This window comes from Coregonus clupeaformis, chromosome 8 (genome assembly GCF_020615455.1).
Source record: "Coregonus clupeaformis isolate EN_2021a chromosome 8, ASM2061545v1, whole genome shotgun sequence".
Taxonomy (NCBI): Eukaryota; Metazoa; Chordata; class Actinopteri; order Salmoniformes; family Salmonidae; genus Coregonus; species Coregonus clupeaformis.
In genome coordinates, this window is record NC_059199.1 from 53,602,785 (window position 1) to 53,622,547 (window position 19,763).

At 43.5% G+C, this 19,763-nt stretch overlaps 2 protein-coding genes across 4 annotated transcripts in view; both read left to right on the top strand.

The window, feature by feature from the left end:
* Positions 1–1,512, top strand: part of arhgef40 (Rho guanine nucleotide exchange factor (GEF) 40) — a 44,260-nt gene extending 42,748 nt beyond the window's left edge. The window contains exon 29 of the mRNA XM_041882746.2: positions 98–1,512. The gene's annotated coding sequence lies outside the window, so the exon portion shown is untranslated. The remainder of the gene's footprint in view (positions 1–97) is intronic.
* An 8,919-nt stretch (positions 1,513–10,431) lies between these two features.
* Positions 10,432–19,763, top strand: part of LOC121571339 (zinc finger protein 219-like) — a 19,395-nt gene continuing 10,063 nt past the window's right edge. For all 3 annotated transcript variants that reach the window (XM_041882745.1, XM_045222080.1, XM_045222081.1), the window contains exons 1-3: positions 10,432–10,627; positions 18,416–18,500; positions 18,977–19,763. The exon at positions 18,977–19,763 is cut by the window's right edge and continues 734 nt beyond it. In XM_041882745.1, the coding sequence (XP_041738679.1) occupies positions 18,980–19,763 (784 nt within the window). In that variant the 5' untranslated portion in view covers positions 10,432–10,627; positions 18,416–18,500; positions 18,977–18,979. The remainder of the gene's footprint in view (positions 10,628–18,415; positions 18,501–18,976) is intronic.

A 19,763-nucleotide genomic window follows, 5' to 3' on the forward strand; every position in this document is an offset into this window, starting at 1 on the left:
CACAGGTTAACCCTTTATAGTTCATATCTAACACCTCAACCTTCCTCTACCTTTCTCTGTTCACTCTCCTCCCTTCCCTCCCTCCCTTTCTGTCCAGAAACTGGATTCTGGACTCTGGACCTAATAAAGACCAAAACAACATCTCTATGCAAGCCACTGGACGGGTCAAACTGGACAAGAAGTAAAGGACCAAATTGAAAAGGGCATACAGGAAACAAAGAGACATTACGGCTCTAACTAACCCAGGATCTAGCATCAGCAGAGCCTGTTGTGGGTGGCCATGTTGGATCGGCCAGACCCAGTTGCTCGCCGAGTCATTGATACCGTGGACTCTCCAGCCACACAGTAGAGCCATTGTCCTCCCTCTGCGGCTACCCACTAGGCCAAACCACTCTGCCTGAACCACTGACTGGCGGCCATGGCCTTCGTGCTTCCACTATCTCCTAAAACATACAGGAACATTATAGGAAATATAGCTTATACTGACTTTATTGGACATTATTCAAATGTATCCTTTTACAATGCTGTTTAAACAGTGCCGGTTTGTTGGGATGATAGTACTGTAGTAGTATTATAGATTCTGTCTGTGTGGCTATATGTGGTATAGCATAGGCTAGGTGTGATTGTGATCTATGCAAATGAGTACATGTATGGATGTATGAGTGCACACATTACGCAGAGTGTGGAACACACGCATACACTCTGCAGACAGTCTTATTGTGCTATAGACAGTAGAGTACTGTTCCGACACTGTGGCCAACTCACAGCTCAGTCCAGTAGCTATAGACCAACCAGTGGACAGATATCCACTAACGACAGGCATGGTGCTCTACTCTCAGTAGGTCTTGCCTGGAAGTAAAGAATATAATAAAGAATAACATGGAAAGGAAACGTCAACATCTTATTATAACTAAACTATTAATCTAAGCACTAAATAAGCTGTTAAGGAGACACTACCAAAGCAAGTGAGAATGTGGGCCAAATGGTTACAGTGTGTCCAATTGTTATTGTTGATGGTTTAAGGAAAAGTGGTATTAAGTCTTATTCAGACGTAAGTCTTATTGTAACCGTATAACTTGTTTGGGGCCTTATAGCATTGCTCTGTATAAAGCTACAGTAGCTATGGGATTCTATGCAGTATTCTCGATGGGTCTTTTCAATGACTATTTAATTGATTGATTTTGTTATTAATCTTTTTCATATAAGCCATAATGTTGTAATCACCAAGTGTACAAACTTTTTGTTTGTTAGCATAAGTTAATGCAATATGAAGTTATTTAGGTATAGTGTGTAAAATGAGTTATTTGTTCATGTCTGAGTAGTATGCTTATAGCTTTTATACGTTATTAAAAATGAAGGAAAGTATTCCATGAAATGGAGATGTCTGTTACCTACTGTATTATCTTGTTATGAATTTATTGATTGTGTATTTTTTATGCAATATGCACTATTAGCTTACACCTCCAACTTAATACAATACAATAAGAAGAAGAATAAATCATTTGGTGTGTGCTTATATTTGTCCTATTTAACACATGCACAAGTGTGTGTTAATGTGCATGTGTGATTTGGAATTGTGTTTTTTGCATATCCCAACTCTCCCTGAGACACCCTCAGAGAGTGGGGTCACAGCCAGGGTCAGCCATTAGGGTTAATTGCCTTGCTCAAGGGCACATTGACAGATTTTTCACCTTGTCGGCTTGGGGATTCAAACTAACTAACCTTTCAGTTACTGGCCCATCAGCCTTACCGCTAGGAACCTGCCGTCCTAATACAATACAATGCAATACAATACTATGCTATACTATAATATACAATCAAATACATGAGGGTTGAGTTAATTTACAACTACAAATATAAGGATTATTAAGTATAACAGTTGTGTTTCTAAGCTAGAAAATGTTGGGAGTTAACAGAATTTAAATTGTGTTCTTGTACAATATAAAGGGCGCTATTAAATAACCTATATGTCAGCTATATAGCTACGTTAGTCTGTCTAACATGGTCAGATTGTGGCAACTCTTGTCTCTCTCATTATCGGGAGTTCATGGGTGTCATAGCAACTCCATATACAAATTAAAAAGTGCAAATGGGATTGAACCCATTGAATCAATATCTAATTTGTCTGACTAGGAAGGTATGTAGTACTCACACAACAGTACTAGCTTGGTGCTGCAGAATATATTGCATTATATTGGGAGCTATTGTTTTCACCACGAGGGAAGTCTTATAATATGACTTCAGAATAATATACACCTTTTAACCATCTAGCTGTAGATTTTCATATTCAAAGTGTCTTTTTATTATGCTTTGTCATGATTCGTAGTTTTACATGTAAATACAACTAATTTTTTTTCAAGTGTTTTTTAAGTGTCATCTTAACTATGCAGTTTTATGCCAAAAATATACTGATGTTTACATTTTTTAAAGAAATGCTTGTTCTGTTTTTGTTGAATGTCTGCATGCTCTATGGTTACAATGTACTTGATAAGTAGTATACTTCAATTGTACTTCAATTGTACTTGGATTATTTGTACCTTTCTTATTGAAATAAAACTGGACGGAAGCCATTGAAACTCAATAACCTGTTAGCGGTATCGCTTTGGATACAGAGGATGTGGGTCCCACTTTGACTTAAACCAATGTATTTACATAGTAGTAGAATAATCAGGTACAGTGTCGTTACAGACCGTGTAGCTACACATTGTTACATAATACTTACTGCTAATAGCAATACTTACTGCCGGTTTGCAGTTTGTGTACTTGCACATTGATCATTGCACAGAAATGCACTAATAATGTGTTTGTACTGCAACTGTATTCCTCTAGATCAGCAGTAGTTAAACTCCAGCAAACCCACCAACAAAACCTTGGATGACTAGACGACTATGCAGAGAGGGTCAAATACTCCACAGAGAAAGAAGAAAGGAGTGAGTGAGTGAGTGAGTGAGTGGTGAGTGAGTGAGTGAGTGAGTGAGTGGTGAGTGACAGAGAGGAATGAGGGATGAAAAGTGGGGAGAGGGAGAGAAAGAGAGGAGCGAAACAGGAAGGGACTGATCCTCTGACAGAAACGGGGGAGCGAGAGAGGACAGGAGGAGAGGGAAAGAAGACAGTAGACGGGTATGATGGGAAAGGAGAGAGGGCGCGGGGGCAGACAGAGGCACAGAGAGGGGAGACGACGTGCACGAGGGAGAAGAAAGAATGAAGGAGACAGAAGAATAGAGAGGGGGCTTATAGAAAAAGAGAGAGAATAGGGAAATACACAAAGAACCAGGGTGGTATTGCAGTACAGGCAGGCAGGCAGAAAAAAAGTAGAGAGAATTAGATAAGTTTTTATTTTTGCAAGGGGAATGCGGTGAGAGAGAGAGAGACAGAGAGAGAGAAAGTGAGAATGTGGCAGAGGGAGAGAGAGTGGGGCAAAGAGAGAGAACGAGAGAGAGCAGCAGTGAGAGAGAGGCAGAGAGAAGGAAAGAGAGAGAGGGGGGCAGAGAGAACAGGGCAGAGAGAGAGAGTGAGAGAGAGAGGTAAAGGGGGGATGTTGACAAAGCAGAGAGAGAGTCTAGTTGAACAAAGAGAACGTGGAGAGAATGAGCCGGGTGCAACATCAAAGGGATTTTTCGGGCCTGGTTACCGGGACAACAGACATTTGCATGCGATTAGCTTTTTACATCATATTAAGAAGGGGAAGGGGGTGAGGGAGGGAGGGAGGGGGAGAGCCAGGGGCAGGGAGCAATAGATCATACAGTGGAGTGAGAGAACGAGACGGTGTGGCGAAAAGAGAGAGAGAGGGGAGAGGAAGAGGAAAGAAATCGGGGAAGTGAGAGAGAGAGCGAGAGTGGGAGAGAGAGAGAGAGTGAGGGGGGTGCAGGGAGGTGACAGAGAGAGAGAGAGAGACATTTGTCATCTCCTGTGGATCAACTGACTTATGGGCTGCCAACAGAGATTTCAGTTTTTAAGCCAGTATCAAATCAAATCAAATAGTATTTGTCACATGCGCTGAATACAACAGGTGTAGACCTTACAGTGAAATGCTTACTTACAAGCCCTTAACCAACAATGTAGTTTTAAGAAAAAAAAGTGTTAAGTAAAAAATAAAATATAATTTTCCAATATAAAAATATATACAGTTGAAGTCGGAAGTTTACATACACTTAGGTTGGAGTCATTAAAACTCGATTTTCAACCACTCCATAAATGTATTGTTAACAAACTATAGTTTTGGCAAGTCGGTTAGGACATCTACTTTGTGCTTGACACAAGTAATTTTTCCAACAATTGTTTACAGACAGATTATTTCACTTATAATTCACTGAATCACAATTCCAGTGGGTCAGAAGTTTACATTCACTAAGTTGACTGTGCCTTTAAACAGCTTGGAAAATTCCAGAAAATGATGTCATGGCTTTAGAAGCTTCTGATAGGCTAATTGACATCATTTGAGTCCATTGGAGGTGTACCTGTGGATGTATTTCAAGGCCTACCTTCAAACCCAGTGCCTCTTTGCTTGACATCATGGGAAAATCAAAAGAAATCTGCCAAGACTTCAGAAAAGAAAATGGTAGACCTCCACAAGTCTGGTTCATCCTTGGGAGCAATTACCAAACACCTGAAGGTACCACGTTCATCTGTACAAACAATAGTACGCAAGTATAAACACCATGGGACCACGCAGCCGTCATACCGCTCAGGAAGGAGACGTGTTCTGTCTCCTAGAAATGAACGTACTTTGGTGCGAAAAGTGCAAATCAATCCCAGAACAACAGCAAAGGACCTTGTGAAGATGCTGGAGGAAACAGGTACAAAAGTATCTATATCCACAGTAAAACGAGTCCTATATCGACATAACCTGAAAGGCCGCTCAGCAAGGAAGAAGCCACTGCTCCAAAACCGCCATAAAAAAAGCCAGACTACGGTTTGCAACTGCACATAGGGACAAAGATCATACTTTTTGGAGAACTTCCGACTTCAACTGTATATATATATAGAGAAAAATAACAAATAATTAAAGAGCAACAATAAAATAACAGTAACGGGGCTATATACAGGGGGTACCGGTACAGAGTCAATGTGCACGGGCACAGGTTAGTTGAGGTAATTGAGGTAATATGTACATGTACATGGGGGGAGGTCAATGCAAATAGTCCGGGTAGCCATTTGATTAGCTGTTCAGGAGTCTTATGGCTTGGGGGTAGAAGCTGTTAAGAAGCCTTTTGGACCTAGACTTGGCGCTCCGGTACCGTTTTCCATGCGGTAGCAGAGAGAACAGTCTATGACTAGGGTGGCTGGAGTCTTTGGCAATTTTTAGGGCCTTCCTCTGACACCGCCTGGTATAGAGGTCCTGGATGGCAGGAAGCTTGGCCCCAGTGATGTACTGGGCCGTACGCACTACCCTCTGTAGTGCCTTGCGGTCGGAGGCTGAGCAGTTGCCATACCAGGCGGTGATGCAACCATTCAGGATGCTCTCGATGGTGCAGCTGTATAACTTTTTGAGGATCTGAGGACCCATGCCAAATCTTTTCAGTCTCCTGAGTGGGAATAGGCGTTGTCGTGCCCTCTTCACGACTGTCTTGGTGTGTTTGGACCATGATAGTTCGTTGGTGATGTGGACACCAAGGAACTTGAAGCTCTCAACCTGCTCCACTACAGCCCTGTCAATGAGAATGGGGGCGTGCTCGGCCCTCCTTTTCCTGTAGTCCACGATCATCTCCTCTGTCTTGATCACGTTGAGGGAGAGGATGTTATCCTGGCACCACACTTCCAGGTCTCTGACCTCCTCCCTATGGGCTGTCTCATTGTTGTCGGTAATCAGGCCTACCACTGTTGTGTCGTCAGCAAACTTAATGATGGTGTTGGAGTTGTGCCTGGCCATGCAGTCATGGGTGAACAGGGAGTACAGGAGGGGACTGAGCACACACCCCTGAGGGGCCCCCGTGTTGAGGATCAGCGTGGCAGATGTGTTGTTACCTACCCTTACCACCTGGGGGCGGCACGTCAGGAAGTCCAGGATCCAGTTGCAGAGGGAGGTGTTTAGTCCCAGGGTCCTTAGCTTAGTGATGAGCTTTGAGGGCACTATGGTGTTGAACGCTGAGCTGTAGTCAATTAATAGCATTCTCACGTAGGGGTTACTTTTGTCCAGGTGTGAAAGGGCAGTGTGGAGTGCAATAGAGTCATCTGTGGATCTGTTGGGGCGGTATGCAAATTGGAGTGGGTCTAGGGTTTCTGGGATAATGGTGTTGATGTGAGCCATGACCAGCCTTTCAAAGCAATTCATGGCTAATGACGTGAGTGCTATGGGTTGGTAGTCATTTAGGCAGGTTACCTTGGTGTTCTTGGGCACAGGGACTATGGTGGTCTGCTTGAAACATGTTGGTATTACAGACTTGGTCAGGGAGAGGTTGAAAATGTCAGTGAAGACACTTGCCAGTTGGTCAGCGCATGCTCGGAGTACACGTCCTGGTAATCCGTCTGGCCCTGCGGCCTTGTGAATGCGGCAGTATGTATGATTTATGCCATCAACATGGTTGCGTCTCAAATGGCACCCTTTTCCCTATGTAGTGCATAGGGAAGAGCTGCAACTGGCTCAAAACAGAGTAGCACACCTTGCCCTTAACTTCACATACAGAACTAACGTCAACAACATGCATGCCAGTCTTTCCTGGTTGAGGGTTGACGACAGATTAACTGCTTCTCTTCAAGTTTTTATGAGAAATATTACTTTTATACATTTCCAGATTGTCTGCATAATCAAATAACATTCAGCTCAGACACCCATACATACCCCACAACACATGCCAACAGGGGTCTCTTCATTGTCCCCAAGTCCAAAACCAATTCACGGCAACGCACTGTATTATACAGAGCCATGATCGCATGGAACTCCCTTCCATCTCCAATTACCTTGAAAAAAAGCATTAAACAACATGTCATGGAATGGTGGGGACCGTGAGGGGTCACACACACAAACACACAAACACACCAACAAACCAACACACATACACTCTAACAGGCACGTTATTTTTGTTGTTGTATTGTTTCTATATCTTTGTATTTTACATTTGTGTGACTTTCCTTGTCTATCAGTGTACCAGTGTTTTGTTACTTGTCATGTTTTGTGTTTTTTGTTTACCACAAGAAGAATAGCTGCTGCCTCTGCAAAAGCGAATGGCGATTCAAATAAACAAATAGCAAACAGTGCACTACTTTTGACCAGGGTCCATAGAGATCTGGTCAAATGTAGTGCACTATATAGGGTGCCATTTTGGGCACACCCTGGAGAGATACAGTATCTGCTAAAAGACATTTCACCACTAATAAACATCGCTGCCAGAGAGAGTCAATACTGGACTGGACTGTGTACTGTGAATGGATGAATGGACACAACATTGACCCAAACAATGCACTGAGATAGGAGCGAGTGCTATACTGTAAACCTGTATACTGCGTACTGTAATATAATACTGCATACTGTAATACTGTAGCTAATACTGTAATACTGTAGCTAATACTGTAAAACTGTATAGTCTAGATAGATAGATAGATAGATAGATAGATAGATAGATAGATAGATAGATAGATAGATAGATAGATAGATAGATAGATAGATAGATAGATCAAAACGATTTTATTTTCTCTATTCAATGAATGAGCCCTTTTGGTTTTGAGACAAAAATCATTAATGCATTTATCAGACATGTGAATTGCCAAATCAGACTCTACACACACACACACACACACACACACACATACACACACACACACACACACACACACACACACACACACACACACACAACCTGTTTATGGTACACACTCCCAGACATCAACACAATGATCAGACATAATCCGCCTCTCTTTCTCTCCTTCCCTTCTCACTCTCCCTCTATTCTTTGTCTTATCTCTCTCATCTACATATCTCTCTATCTCTTTCTATTTCTGTCATGTCTCTGTCTCTCCATCAATCCCCTCCTCCTTCTCTCTCTCTCCTTCCCTCCCTCCATCTTTCCTCTCCATTTCCCTGTCTCCATCTCCCTCCCTTTTCTACCTCTGTCTGATTCTTATTTTCTTTCCCCCCTTCCCCCTTCCCCCCTCTCCATCTCCCTCTCTCTGTCTCCCTGCCCTGCGTTGCCAGTGTGTGATGCCTCAGTGCCCTCAGTATTGTGGCTGGCCGCATTATGCCAGTGGGCGTCACTCTGCCCGTTGTCACGGCAGTATTGTGATGGGGGGGTAGAGTATTACAGTATCAATACCCTGACACTGCGACAAAAGGACAGCAGACAGCCACATATCACTCCACCTCTGCACTCCTTCTTCTTTCCCTCTTCCCTCGTTGTCTCCCTCCTTCTCTCCTCCACGTCAATTCCCTCCCCCTTTCAATTGATTTCCTTCCATCTCCACTCTAAATATGTACATATTGATCCCCCATCCCTCTCCCTCCTTCCTTTCTTTCTCTCTCTCCTTCTCTCGTTTGTTTTACTCCAACATCTATCAGATTTCATTCTCTCCATCCAGAGACCTCCTCCACCCCTACCTTCTTATCTCACTTCATCTCTCTCTCTCTTTCTCTCCTCCCACCCTCATCTCTCATTTCATCACCCCCCTCCATTCGCTCTCTCCCCCCCTCTCTCTCTCTCTCTCTCCGTGCGATCTCTCCCCCTCCCTGACAGTTTTTTTGTTTGTCTCTGTCTCACTCACTCTATGCATATTAATTGGTGCGTTTCTGCTGCTGCGGAGAAAACAATCAAAGCATTACACACACACACACACACACACACACACACACACACACACACACAGCCTCAGGGGCTGGTGATGATGCCATTGTGGCAGACACAAACACGTACACATATGCCATGAATGCACACACACGCACCCACACACACACGAAGGCCTATACAAAATACACACACAATACAGACACATATGCCATGAATGTACACACACGCACTTACACACACACACACACACACACACACCAACACACACACACTCACTCACTTCCAAACATACAACAAACAAACAGACATGCACTGCACATATGCCACTCACACTGATACACAATAGATGGCTATTGGTAGTAGATTATGGCAGGCAGACAGTATCAGCATCATTTCTAGCCACTAAGGCAAATGTATAACTCTTATTTGTATTATTATTATTATTATTATTGTTGTTGTAGAACATTGCAATGACTGTGATATGTGGTTGCATTACCTACCTTAGTTGCATGCACTGACTGTAAACCAAAATGTAAATGTATATTATTATATAATGAACAACTCATATTTAAATACAAAGAGCAGGTTTGAAAGTGTTATTCAATAAAGTAATGTATTATATTCTATAGGCCTGTGAGCATATATTAGGCCTGGTGATAAGAGCAGGAGAAATATAATGGTCAGGATGCTATTTACAGTAGTAGGCCACTAGGACTACAAGGGACATCAGGTGAAGGAAATATGAATGAAAATACTCAATTGTGTGTGTGTGTATGTCTGTGTGTGTGTGTGTGTGTGTGTGTGTGTGTGTGTGTGCATGCGAGCGCGCGCAAGGGGCGATGAGGGATAAAGCTCTACCTCACCACTTAACATCATCTTGACTCCTGTTTTTTTTTGTTTTTTTACAATAGTTATTAAAGTTATTACATATTAGTAGAGAATTGACGCCAGTGCCTGTCCTTATTGATAGGCCTAATTTTTTTTATTTTTATGTCAGTCAGATGCTGAAGTCTGCCTACCGGCCTCGCGCAGGTACAGTAAATTCGTGGAGATGCGCGTGGGCCGGTTAAAGGCAATGCACCTGCGCCACCACGAGCGCGGGCCCACGTGGGGTGAAGTTACTTTTACCCGCGTGCTGTGCTTGGGTATTCAAATCTCTTATTTAGAAGAGGAGGATGAGGATGATTCAGAAACATTCCGAGTTTAATTTTAAACTTCCGATTCGAATGATGATGAAAAAGATGAATACTTTTTGTGGGAAACTTTTGTTTCAATAGTGAAAGTCACTTGTTAGTCACTGATCCAGTGAGGAAACCGAAACAGTTATAGAAGAGTGATAACAACAGCCTATCAATCTTCCTTCAATTTTTGTAACTTTAAAATCATAGGCTTCCGGGATGTGTTATCAAAACAACATTCAGATACCTCACGTCAAACCTTTATAACTTTTACGCACTTCGATAAGACAAATGTCAGCAAACTTTTGTAGGTTTATATCTATGATATAGTGTAGAGACCACCTGATAGTAGGCTATATAGTGTCGTTATTTTGGGCTGCAACTGAACCGGGCAGTCTACCCCGTGTGTCAGTGTTCTAAAATGGTGCTCGTGAGATTATAATTACATTTGCAACCTACATCACTCGCCCTCCCACTCTCATCGCTCCCTCTCTCTCTCTCTTATTCACTCACTTACTCACTACTGCACAATAAATGGATGCTTGAAAAAATGTGAGAGAGAGAGAGAGAGCGAAAGGGAGGAGGAGAACAGGGTGAGCTAAGGGAGGGGGAAACGGCGTATGCTTGTATACAACAACCCCTGATTTCCATTTTTTCCCCAACTCGTAATGTATTTAATTCAAGTGAAACGTAATCATGACGTGTCCTGTCATTAATCCGCCCGCCGCCTCTCCCGTAAGTACATAGAGTCTTACTTTCATCATAAATATCTAGTTAATTTACAATATATACTATCCATATGTTTACATGTGCACTTTTATATAGGGTGATATGGAACTGCAGTTGTGGTGCACTATAGTAAAACCTCTGGAGTTTTTATCGCGATTGTTGTTGTCTCCATGAACAACAAATATCTGACGACGACTTTATTTTTTTGCAAATCCATGTAATCACCCTATAGCTGCAGTGATTGAAGCGCATTCTAGCTCCATTTTATCTCGCTATTTTTTTTTACACCTTGCAGTTTTGATGTTTGATGTTTCAAGTTTTATTAGTCGTACTTTATGTAGGTTACGGGATAGACATGGTATACACCGATCAACGAAATGTGTTCGTATAGTGACTGGATTGTTGAGAGTGATTGGCGGGGTGCACTGTAGTGTGTGGCGTGTGTGTGTGTGCTGCATGTATGTTCCCATGCACTCTTCGGCACTTTACTGTGTGTCATGTATGAAGCCGGTGTTGTATGTGCGCGCGTGGCATGCGATAGCCCTATACGGTGACTTGACAAAAGTGAGAACGGATTCTATATCATGATGGAATAGTTTCAGTTATAACTTGGGGCCTAAAATGTACTACTTGAATTGTCGGATATCATATAAGCCTACACTGTAAAAATTGAATTACGTTATGCTATTTGAAGTGCACTAAAAGTCAACTAAAGTGAACGCACAAGTAGGCTAACCTATAAACTGCACAACTTTGATTAAGTTCTGTATTAAATGTATTGCTATAGCCTAAGTAATAAAATAATTGGCTACTGTAGACTATATGCAAATTGCATTCATCCATGCATAGGCCTACACATCGAGTTTAATTCACAACATAAAAAAATAAATCGTAGCTTTGACAAAAATAAATAGCATATTTGATCAATAGGCATATTCTTTGATTTGCGTTCTAACGCTCGAGCACCTTTGATCTCTTGTCGCGGACATATTTTTTGGTTAACTACATGTTCCAGTGTGATTTACAATGCTGCAACGCAAGAACATTCTAGGTAGACGATTAGCCAGGATAATTATTTTGTTGAAGACCCATTACGTACGGCACATTGTTTTTAAGATTACACATTTAACCAGATGTAGCCTAGGTAGGTAGCCTAATCTATGCGTCCAGGCTACACCAATCCAACTGTAGGCCTATCCAACGGTTTTTAAAACCATAGTCCACCCACTATGCTACTACTATATTTACTACGACGATTACAAGGCTACTATTACAACCGGTAAACTTGTCCTAGCGTTACCTCCTAGGAGTACAATCTTCACTGTAGCCATAGGCTACCTCTCTCCTTCTTTGGGCTACAGTGATTTCGCAAGAAAGTAGCAAGTGTGTTGCGTGCAACATTGTATCTCATTCTGAAAACGCAAGTTGTTCCCCTGTGGTTGATATAAGTTATAGGGTTATTTTCTGTAGTCTACGTGTGCTGGACAAAATGTGATAAGGTTTGATTTAGTTTTAGGGGGACGGAGGGGGAGATTGGCAGCGAAATTCAAGATGAAACCCATGATGGCACTTTTCTCGTCCTCCGATTCCTCCTCGCAACACTCATGTCTTTTCCCCTCCCTTTCAGTCTTTTGTTATAGAACATTTAGGAACAAAATGGATGGAGCATGGGGGAGCGATATACATGACACACAGAGAATAGGCAACGACCGTGACTCCTCAACGGTTTTGAGATTAAACATTCGCCTTACTATGTGCACTTGGGGGATTTAATAATATTTTAACAGCTAAAGAGCAGCTGCGAAAAGGACTAATCTAATCTCGTTTTTTTGGACGTTATGTAGGCTAGGCGCCCGCGCATTGTTTGTTGATAGTTATTTATTTCATTAATGTGGCTTTTTAATTGAGATGGCCGCGAGAGAAGAAGGCAGGGAAAGAGCGACTGAAAATGGTTGCACGTTATTGACGCACATCATAAGGGAGAGCAGGAAATTCCTCTCCAGATAACAGGCAGACGTGTCATCTGTGGTGACCGGAGAAGCGCGAGACTCCCGTCGCTGCCGTTTCAAACCCCACAGCCAAAGAACATGTTTTAGACATTTTAAAATATCTAGTTTTCATAGGCCTACTACATACCATAGTTTGATTCAACATTTTAGATGTGTCCACAGGAAACGAATGTAATGTGATATAACTGTACAGCCTTTCTATCCATTTTGACATTTTCAGTTTGCAGTCTAGTTTTTCCACCTCAAGCAAACAGTCCAACTCAAACTAGATAGACAGACTTTCAAAAAGTGCTTCTGCACCCAAGCTCCCTAAATGTTAACTTATTATTTCACCTTTCTACACTTTTCAATAAGTGCCATCATTTGAGGGAAAGAGTGTGTGATCTTTAGATGCTGTTAAAAATCAAGATAGAGCATTGGGCTTAGATTTACATTTCCTGTCTCTTACTGTCTTGCATCATACCTCCTCAGAACAGCACTTGAGGGGTGCAACATCCAGGTGCTCTCTCTCTCTCTCACACACACACACTCAAGGAGCATTCCAATCAAGCCACTGATTGATTAAATTGGGTCATTAAGGCTCTGTGGGATAGATAGATAGATAAATAGATAGATAGATAGATAGATAGATAGATAGATAGATAGACACAGACAGACACCTGCTCGGCCTCCTCATGAGAGTGCATGGTGACATTTAAATACTGCTTCTCTGCCTGAGTTCGGCTCGAAAATGTTTCTGCAGCGTAGCGCAAACCCTTACTAGTAGACCTATACAAGTAATCACTCCTAGCCCTTCATCAAGTTTAGAGTAGCATATCCCATTCACATTGTCAGCTCTCAAAACACTCAATGTTTTTGTATCATACGAAGAAACTTTACTAGTGCAAGTAATCCTCTTAGAGTTAGACCTTTAATGGTTGAATTAACATATTATAGCTTTTCGTATATAACAATGTGTACTTACATTGTAATTACACTGTAATTAAGGTAATCAGACAGGTAACCTCTGATCCAACAAGATTAGATAGGTGAAAGCAATGGTTGTACCACTTAACTTTAGAGTAAGTGTGGTGAGCCTAAGTACACTATGGATGCGTCCCAAATGGCACCTTTCCCCCTATATGGTGCACTACTTTAAGTAGTGTGTTAAATAGGGAATAGGGCACCATTTGGGACGCACCCTATAAGTCACTGTATGTTGACGTTATAAGGATCATAACTTACTGTTAGCTAGGGGCTGTAAGCTAGGGGCCAGCTTGCTGCTTGACCACCCAGTTTCCAAGCCAACATCAATATTCATGATGTTATGGAATCTGTTTGGTCCAGACCAGTAGGGCTCAAACTACCAGTTGTGTAGCTAAAAGGCACACACACAAATGTTACAGAAGATGTAACATTTGTTACACTTATAAATTGTAACGAGGACACTTTTGAGCTTAGATTGGCCTAATTGCTCTAGTTTTATAAAGCGTTATGTCCTGATAGAGTTGTGATCTACATATTTGAAGTTTGAGTGAGAGACTCATCTATGGAATGCATCTGCTAAGATGATCTGACCTCTTTAATGCACAGTCGCATACAAATCTGGTTATGGCATTACACTTCCAGTTCAAGTTCATAGCCTACATATTACTTCTGCATAGTCTAATGCCCCTTCACATCCTTCTCTTCAGGTGGATAATAACTATAAAGAGGAGAGGAGGCAAGAACGGGGTCGTGTCCAGTAGACAGAAACGTTTTTTTCTGTTGCAAAAAGTTTAGCAACGGTGTGCCCAACTGAACATTGCAAGTTGAAGGAAAAACAGAGGGGAGGAGGAGGACAGAAAGAGGTGAAGTGAGGCCAAAGGGCAAGAATCAGGACACAGCGAGTCAGAGTAGTCAAACAACCCACCCTCCATTCAGAGAAGCCAAAGAAGAAGAAATGAGCAGTAATGAAAAAGTGTAAGCCAGATAAAGTGAAGGGAGCGAGGGAGGAAAAGAAGAGGGAGGGAAAGAGAGAGGGGGTTCAGGGAAAGGTGAAAGACAGGAAATGAATCCCGTCTGTGGGGAAATTTTGCCGCGTGACCACAGTGATAAAAACCACAGCAGGCCCTGAGTTACTGTACCACACAGAGAGAAAAAAACACACACACACACTTTCCCTCACACAGGCCCTCACTCACACATACACACACTTAAACACACACATAAGCCCTCTGACACACAAACACACTAACACCCACATAAACACACATTGGTTCGATCACACACACAAAAACATTTAAACACACTGGCCTTCACACGCATACAGTACTTGCAGTACACACACACACTAATTCCAAGACACATAAACTGTAGACACGCACACACTTACAAAAACAGGTACACTAACTCACACACTTAAGCATACACCCCCAGATCCTACATGTGTATGAAGAATCATAACGGCCATGTATGCAATACAGTCAGTCAATTGTATTTATAAAGCACTTTTTACATCAGCAGATGTCACAAAGTGCTATACAGAAACCCAGCCTAAAACCCCAAATAGCAAGCAATGCAGATGTAGAAGCACGGTGGCTAGGAAATACAGCACACATCCTCACATACTCTACTGTAATGTGTACCTAAAGGCCATAACAAATTAGACGAAAACGCTCCTACAACCCCTATCACACGTCTATCCATAGATTTCCTGATTCTCAGTAGCGGCCTTCAGTGAACATTATGATTAGCCTTTACACGATATCTTTGATACAGTAGGATCCACACCCTGTAGGATCTTAATTTGATTACTCTTATTGTTGCTAAGAATTTCCTGCACAGTATGAAATGCAAACTTGTGGTGTATTCAAGGTTTAAAAAGGCTTCTAAAGTTTGTAATTTCCACGTTAAAATGTCAGACTTGATTTGCCATAACGAAAAATGTATAAACCCCTACAAAAAATGTCCATTAATTATAATCCACATAATAATTCACATTTCTTGTTGCTGCAGGATTATTTTCCTGCTGTAGCAAACTGACTCAAATTAAGATCCTACATCTGTATGAAGAATCATAACCGCCATGTACTGACTTGCTTGAACTGTGTCCTGCTCACAACCACAAATATAGTTACGTTTGTACATTCTTTGTACACTGAGAGCTAAAGTCATACAAATACACATACTCTGTACTGTACACACTGTACCTACACACATTCACAGTGATATGAACACATGACATGTTCTATACTAACATACACATACAGTATATGGCCTAAACACCTGTCAATATGTACAGTTAAAATAGTTTATGTGTGTGTGTGCGCACGTGTGTGTGATGGTATGGAAAACATGCGAGTCATTTTAAGAGTTCACAAGTCTTGGGAAAATCAACCGTAGGTGTCAGTTAGTGCATGCTTTATTACAGTTCCATTGGGGCAATCTGATCAAGCACACATTCGTCATCTGAATCAAATTAATTGTAGCTGTGTTGAAAACTATGTGAACACCTTGTTTGTGTTGGTTGATCACACCATGTACCCCCCTCTCTCTCTCTCTCTCTCTCTCTCTTACTCTCTCTCTCTCTCTCTCTCTCTCTCTCTCTCTCTCTCTCTCTCTCTCTCTCTCTCTCTCTCTCTCTCTCTCTCTCTCTCTCTCTCTCTTACTCTCTCTCTCTCTCTCTCTCTCTCTCTCTCTCTCTCTCTCTCTCTCTCTCTCTCTCTCTCTCTCTCTCTCTCTCTCTCTCTCTTCTCTCTCTCTCTCTTATCTCTCTCTCTCTATCTCTATCTCTCTCTCTACTCTCTCTCTCTTACTCTCTCTCTCTCTCTCTTACTCTCTCTCATACTCTCTCTCTCTCTCTCTCTCTCTCTCTCTCTCTCTCTCTCTCTCTCTCTCTCTCTCTCTCTCTCTCTCTCGCTCTCTCCCCTCCCCTAGCACCTTATCTCCTCTCTCCATCTATCCAAATTTGGAGAAGCTTTATTTGTATGACAAGGCTGGTCGGGCACGGTGGCCGCTGTCACGGCAGAACAATGCAGTGGTGACGCTGATATTAATATGATAATGCCATCACATCAGATGATACTAACACACACGCACACACACACACACACATATACACAACCATACACACACCACACACACACATTGTCCACCACCTCGCTACCACCACGAATACCTACCTACAACAAAACCCCAGTTCGCAATCTGCCTAACCTTTTTTTCATATTAGAAAATTGCAAATCACATCACCATCAAATCACCATCAGATCTTTTCATTCAGTTGTTGTTCATTCTCTGTCTCTGTCTTTCTCTTCTACCTCCCACCTCTCCCTCTGTCCCCCCCATTTATCTCTCTCTCTCTCTCTCTCTCTCTCTCTCTCTCTCTCTCTCTCTCTCTCTCTCTCTCTCTCTCTCTCTCACTGTCTGTCTCCTCTCCTTTCTCCCCCCGCCATGTTGGCAGGCCCCAATCTACCAGCTGATATCAGCATTCCCTGGCACTGTGCCAACTGGCTCCGCAGCAGGAGAGAAAGAAAGAGGGAGCTAGAGAATGAAAGAACATTAGTGAATAATAGAGGGAGGAGAGAGAGAGCGGGATGGGAGGAGTATGGAATCAGGGAGGGAGGGAACGCGAGAAAGAAAGAAAGAAAGAAAGCGAGACGGGGGAGGAAGGAACAATAATGGTGGATTAAGAAGGAGAGAGGGAAGAGAGGAAGCAGAAGGAAGAGAGGGAGGAGAAGAAAGAGGGGGGAGAAGGAAGAGAGGAAGCAGAAGGAAGAGAGGGGGGAGAAGGAAGAGAGGGAGGAGAAGAAAGAGAGGGGGGAGAAGGAAGAGAGGGGGGAGAAGGAAGCGAGGGAGGAGAAGGAAGAGAGGGGGAGATGGAAGACAGGGGGGGAAGGAAGAGAGGGGGGAGAAGGAAGAGAGGGAGGAGAAGGAAGAGAGGGGGGAGAAGGAAGAGAGGGGGGAGAAGAAAGAGAGGGAGGAGAAGGAAGAGAGCGAGAAAGGGGATATATGATTGATATTGTGTGATATCCCTGCTAGTCATGGCGGAGCTAAAATGTCAACTGGATACATGAGAGTGTCTTTGTGATTCTGGCACGCTGACACACACACACGCACAGACATACTGTCTATATGAACACACAGATGTAGCCTACTAGTGTTTTCCCATAATGATGATGACCTTGTATATGATCGTGTGTTTGTAGTGTTTCTTCTCTGAAAACATGTCTGAAATATATTTAGTGCCTGTTCTTGTATACATGTATACGTTGAAATGCAGTAGGTGTAATGTTGTTTGTGTGGTTGTATGTGTTCTGTGTGTGTGGTTGGTTGTGTTTCTTTAGGCTCAGATGTGTGTGTGTGTGTGTCCATTCCTGTTTAAGCTGCTGCTGTATGTGTTCACAGGAAGGGTGTGTGGGGAAGTCAAAACATCTCGCGCCCATCCTGTTTGGGACAGTCCATGTCCTGTGGTGCCCTTAGCTCACATACGCACATAGACACACGGACACACGCGCACTGACATGCACGTACACACACACACCCAGGGACACACATACACAAACGTGCATCATATACACAGATATCAAACATACGATGTATCTTGCACATCAAACAGGTGACCACCTGTTACACATTTAAGCACACACACCTGCAGGCAGGCAGGCAAGCAGACAGACAGACAGACGCAGGCAGGCAGGATGGACATTATGTTATTTTTGGTGCAATGGGATATGCAGCAGGATGAGTTATAATATGCAATATGTTTGTTTTAATATATTTTTTAAACATATGTTTGAACATATTGAATGTATGTGTTCCCCAGAGGACTAAAGGAGGTGGCCATCAAAGCAGTGTGTCCCCCGTCTGCCAAGAAACTGAAGCATGGCATAGCAGTAAACACACGACTGGTGAGTCCCCATATTAGCGGTACACACACACAAGCATGGCATAGTCATACACTGGTCAGTACTGCGTCATCATACATTTATCCTCAAATAGCCTACTGACTTGTTCTTACCTCAGTACACACAATACTGTTGAGTCCTCACACTACTCCTTCATACTACTACATTTCCATTGAAATGCAGATATATTCCTACCATAAACGGGTTCATCTCAATTGTCTGAAGTGTCTTCCTCTTCTTGTATCCATTCCCTTATCTCTCTTTATCTCTCTCTTTATCTCTCTCTCTCTCTCTCTCTCTCTCTCTCTCTCTCTCTCTCTCTCTCTCTCTCTCTCTCTCTCTCTCTCTCTCTCTCTCTCTCTCTCTCTCTCTCTCTCTCTCTCTCTCTCTCTCTCTCTCTCTCTCTCTCTCTCTCTCTCTCTCTCTCTCTCTCTCTCTCTCTCTCTCTCTCTCTCTTTTTCTCTTTCTCTCACACACAGAGAATGGATTCTCCTCCTGAATGTGTGTTGGCTCTTTTGTTTGAGCCACCCCAGTCATCCCCTACACTACCATCTCTGGACCACAGTCCCCAGGCCTCCCTTCACTCTCCCTCCCACCTCTCCCTTCCACACAGCCCCGTGGACCTGCCACTAGCCCATAGCCCCTCAGCCCTGTCCCACACCCCAGAACCCTTGTCAGACACCCCAGACACCACCCCCTACTTCCCCCTCTCCCCCTTCCCACTCAACCACCAGGATGAGGAAGAGGAGGAGGATGAAGAGGAGCTGTCGGCCCCTTCGTCCCCCACCCCAGCCGTGGCTCTCTTCCCGGGGGGTCTTCCGGAGGTGTGTAGCCCCTCTCCGGAGAGCTCTCCTCCGGTCACCCCGACATCGGCCCCTCTCCCCGGGTTCGGGGCCCTGGAGCTGGCCCTGTCCTCCGGGCAGCAGGGTGCCACCTGTAGTGATGAGCTAGACCTCCAGCTCTTCCATAAGGACGGGGGGAGTCTGTCAGGGTCTCTGCCCGGGGGGGGGGGTGTTTCTAGGGGAGCGGCCGGGCTCAAGTTCCCCTGCCTGGTTTGTGGGAAGAGGTTCCGCTTCCAGAGTATCCTGTCGCTCCACGCCCGTGCTCACAGTCTGGACCGGGACCGCCGTGCCTCAGCTCTGTACCGCAACACTGGCATCACGACCGGGAGCATCATCGGGACGGGGTCCACGGCGCATCTCAAAGCCCACCAGAACCACAACGACGTGGGGCAGAACCACCACAGCCACCGCCAGAGCCCCCTGC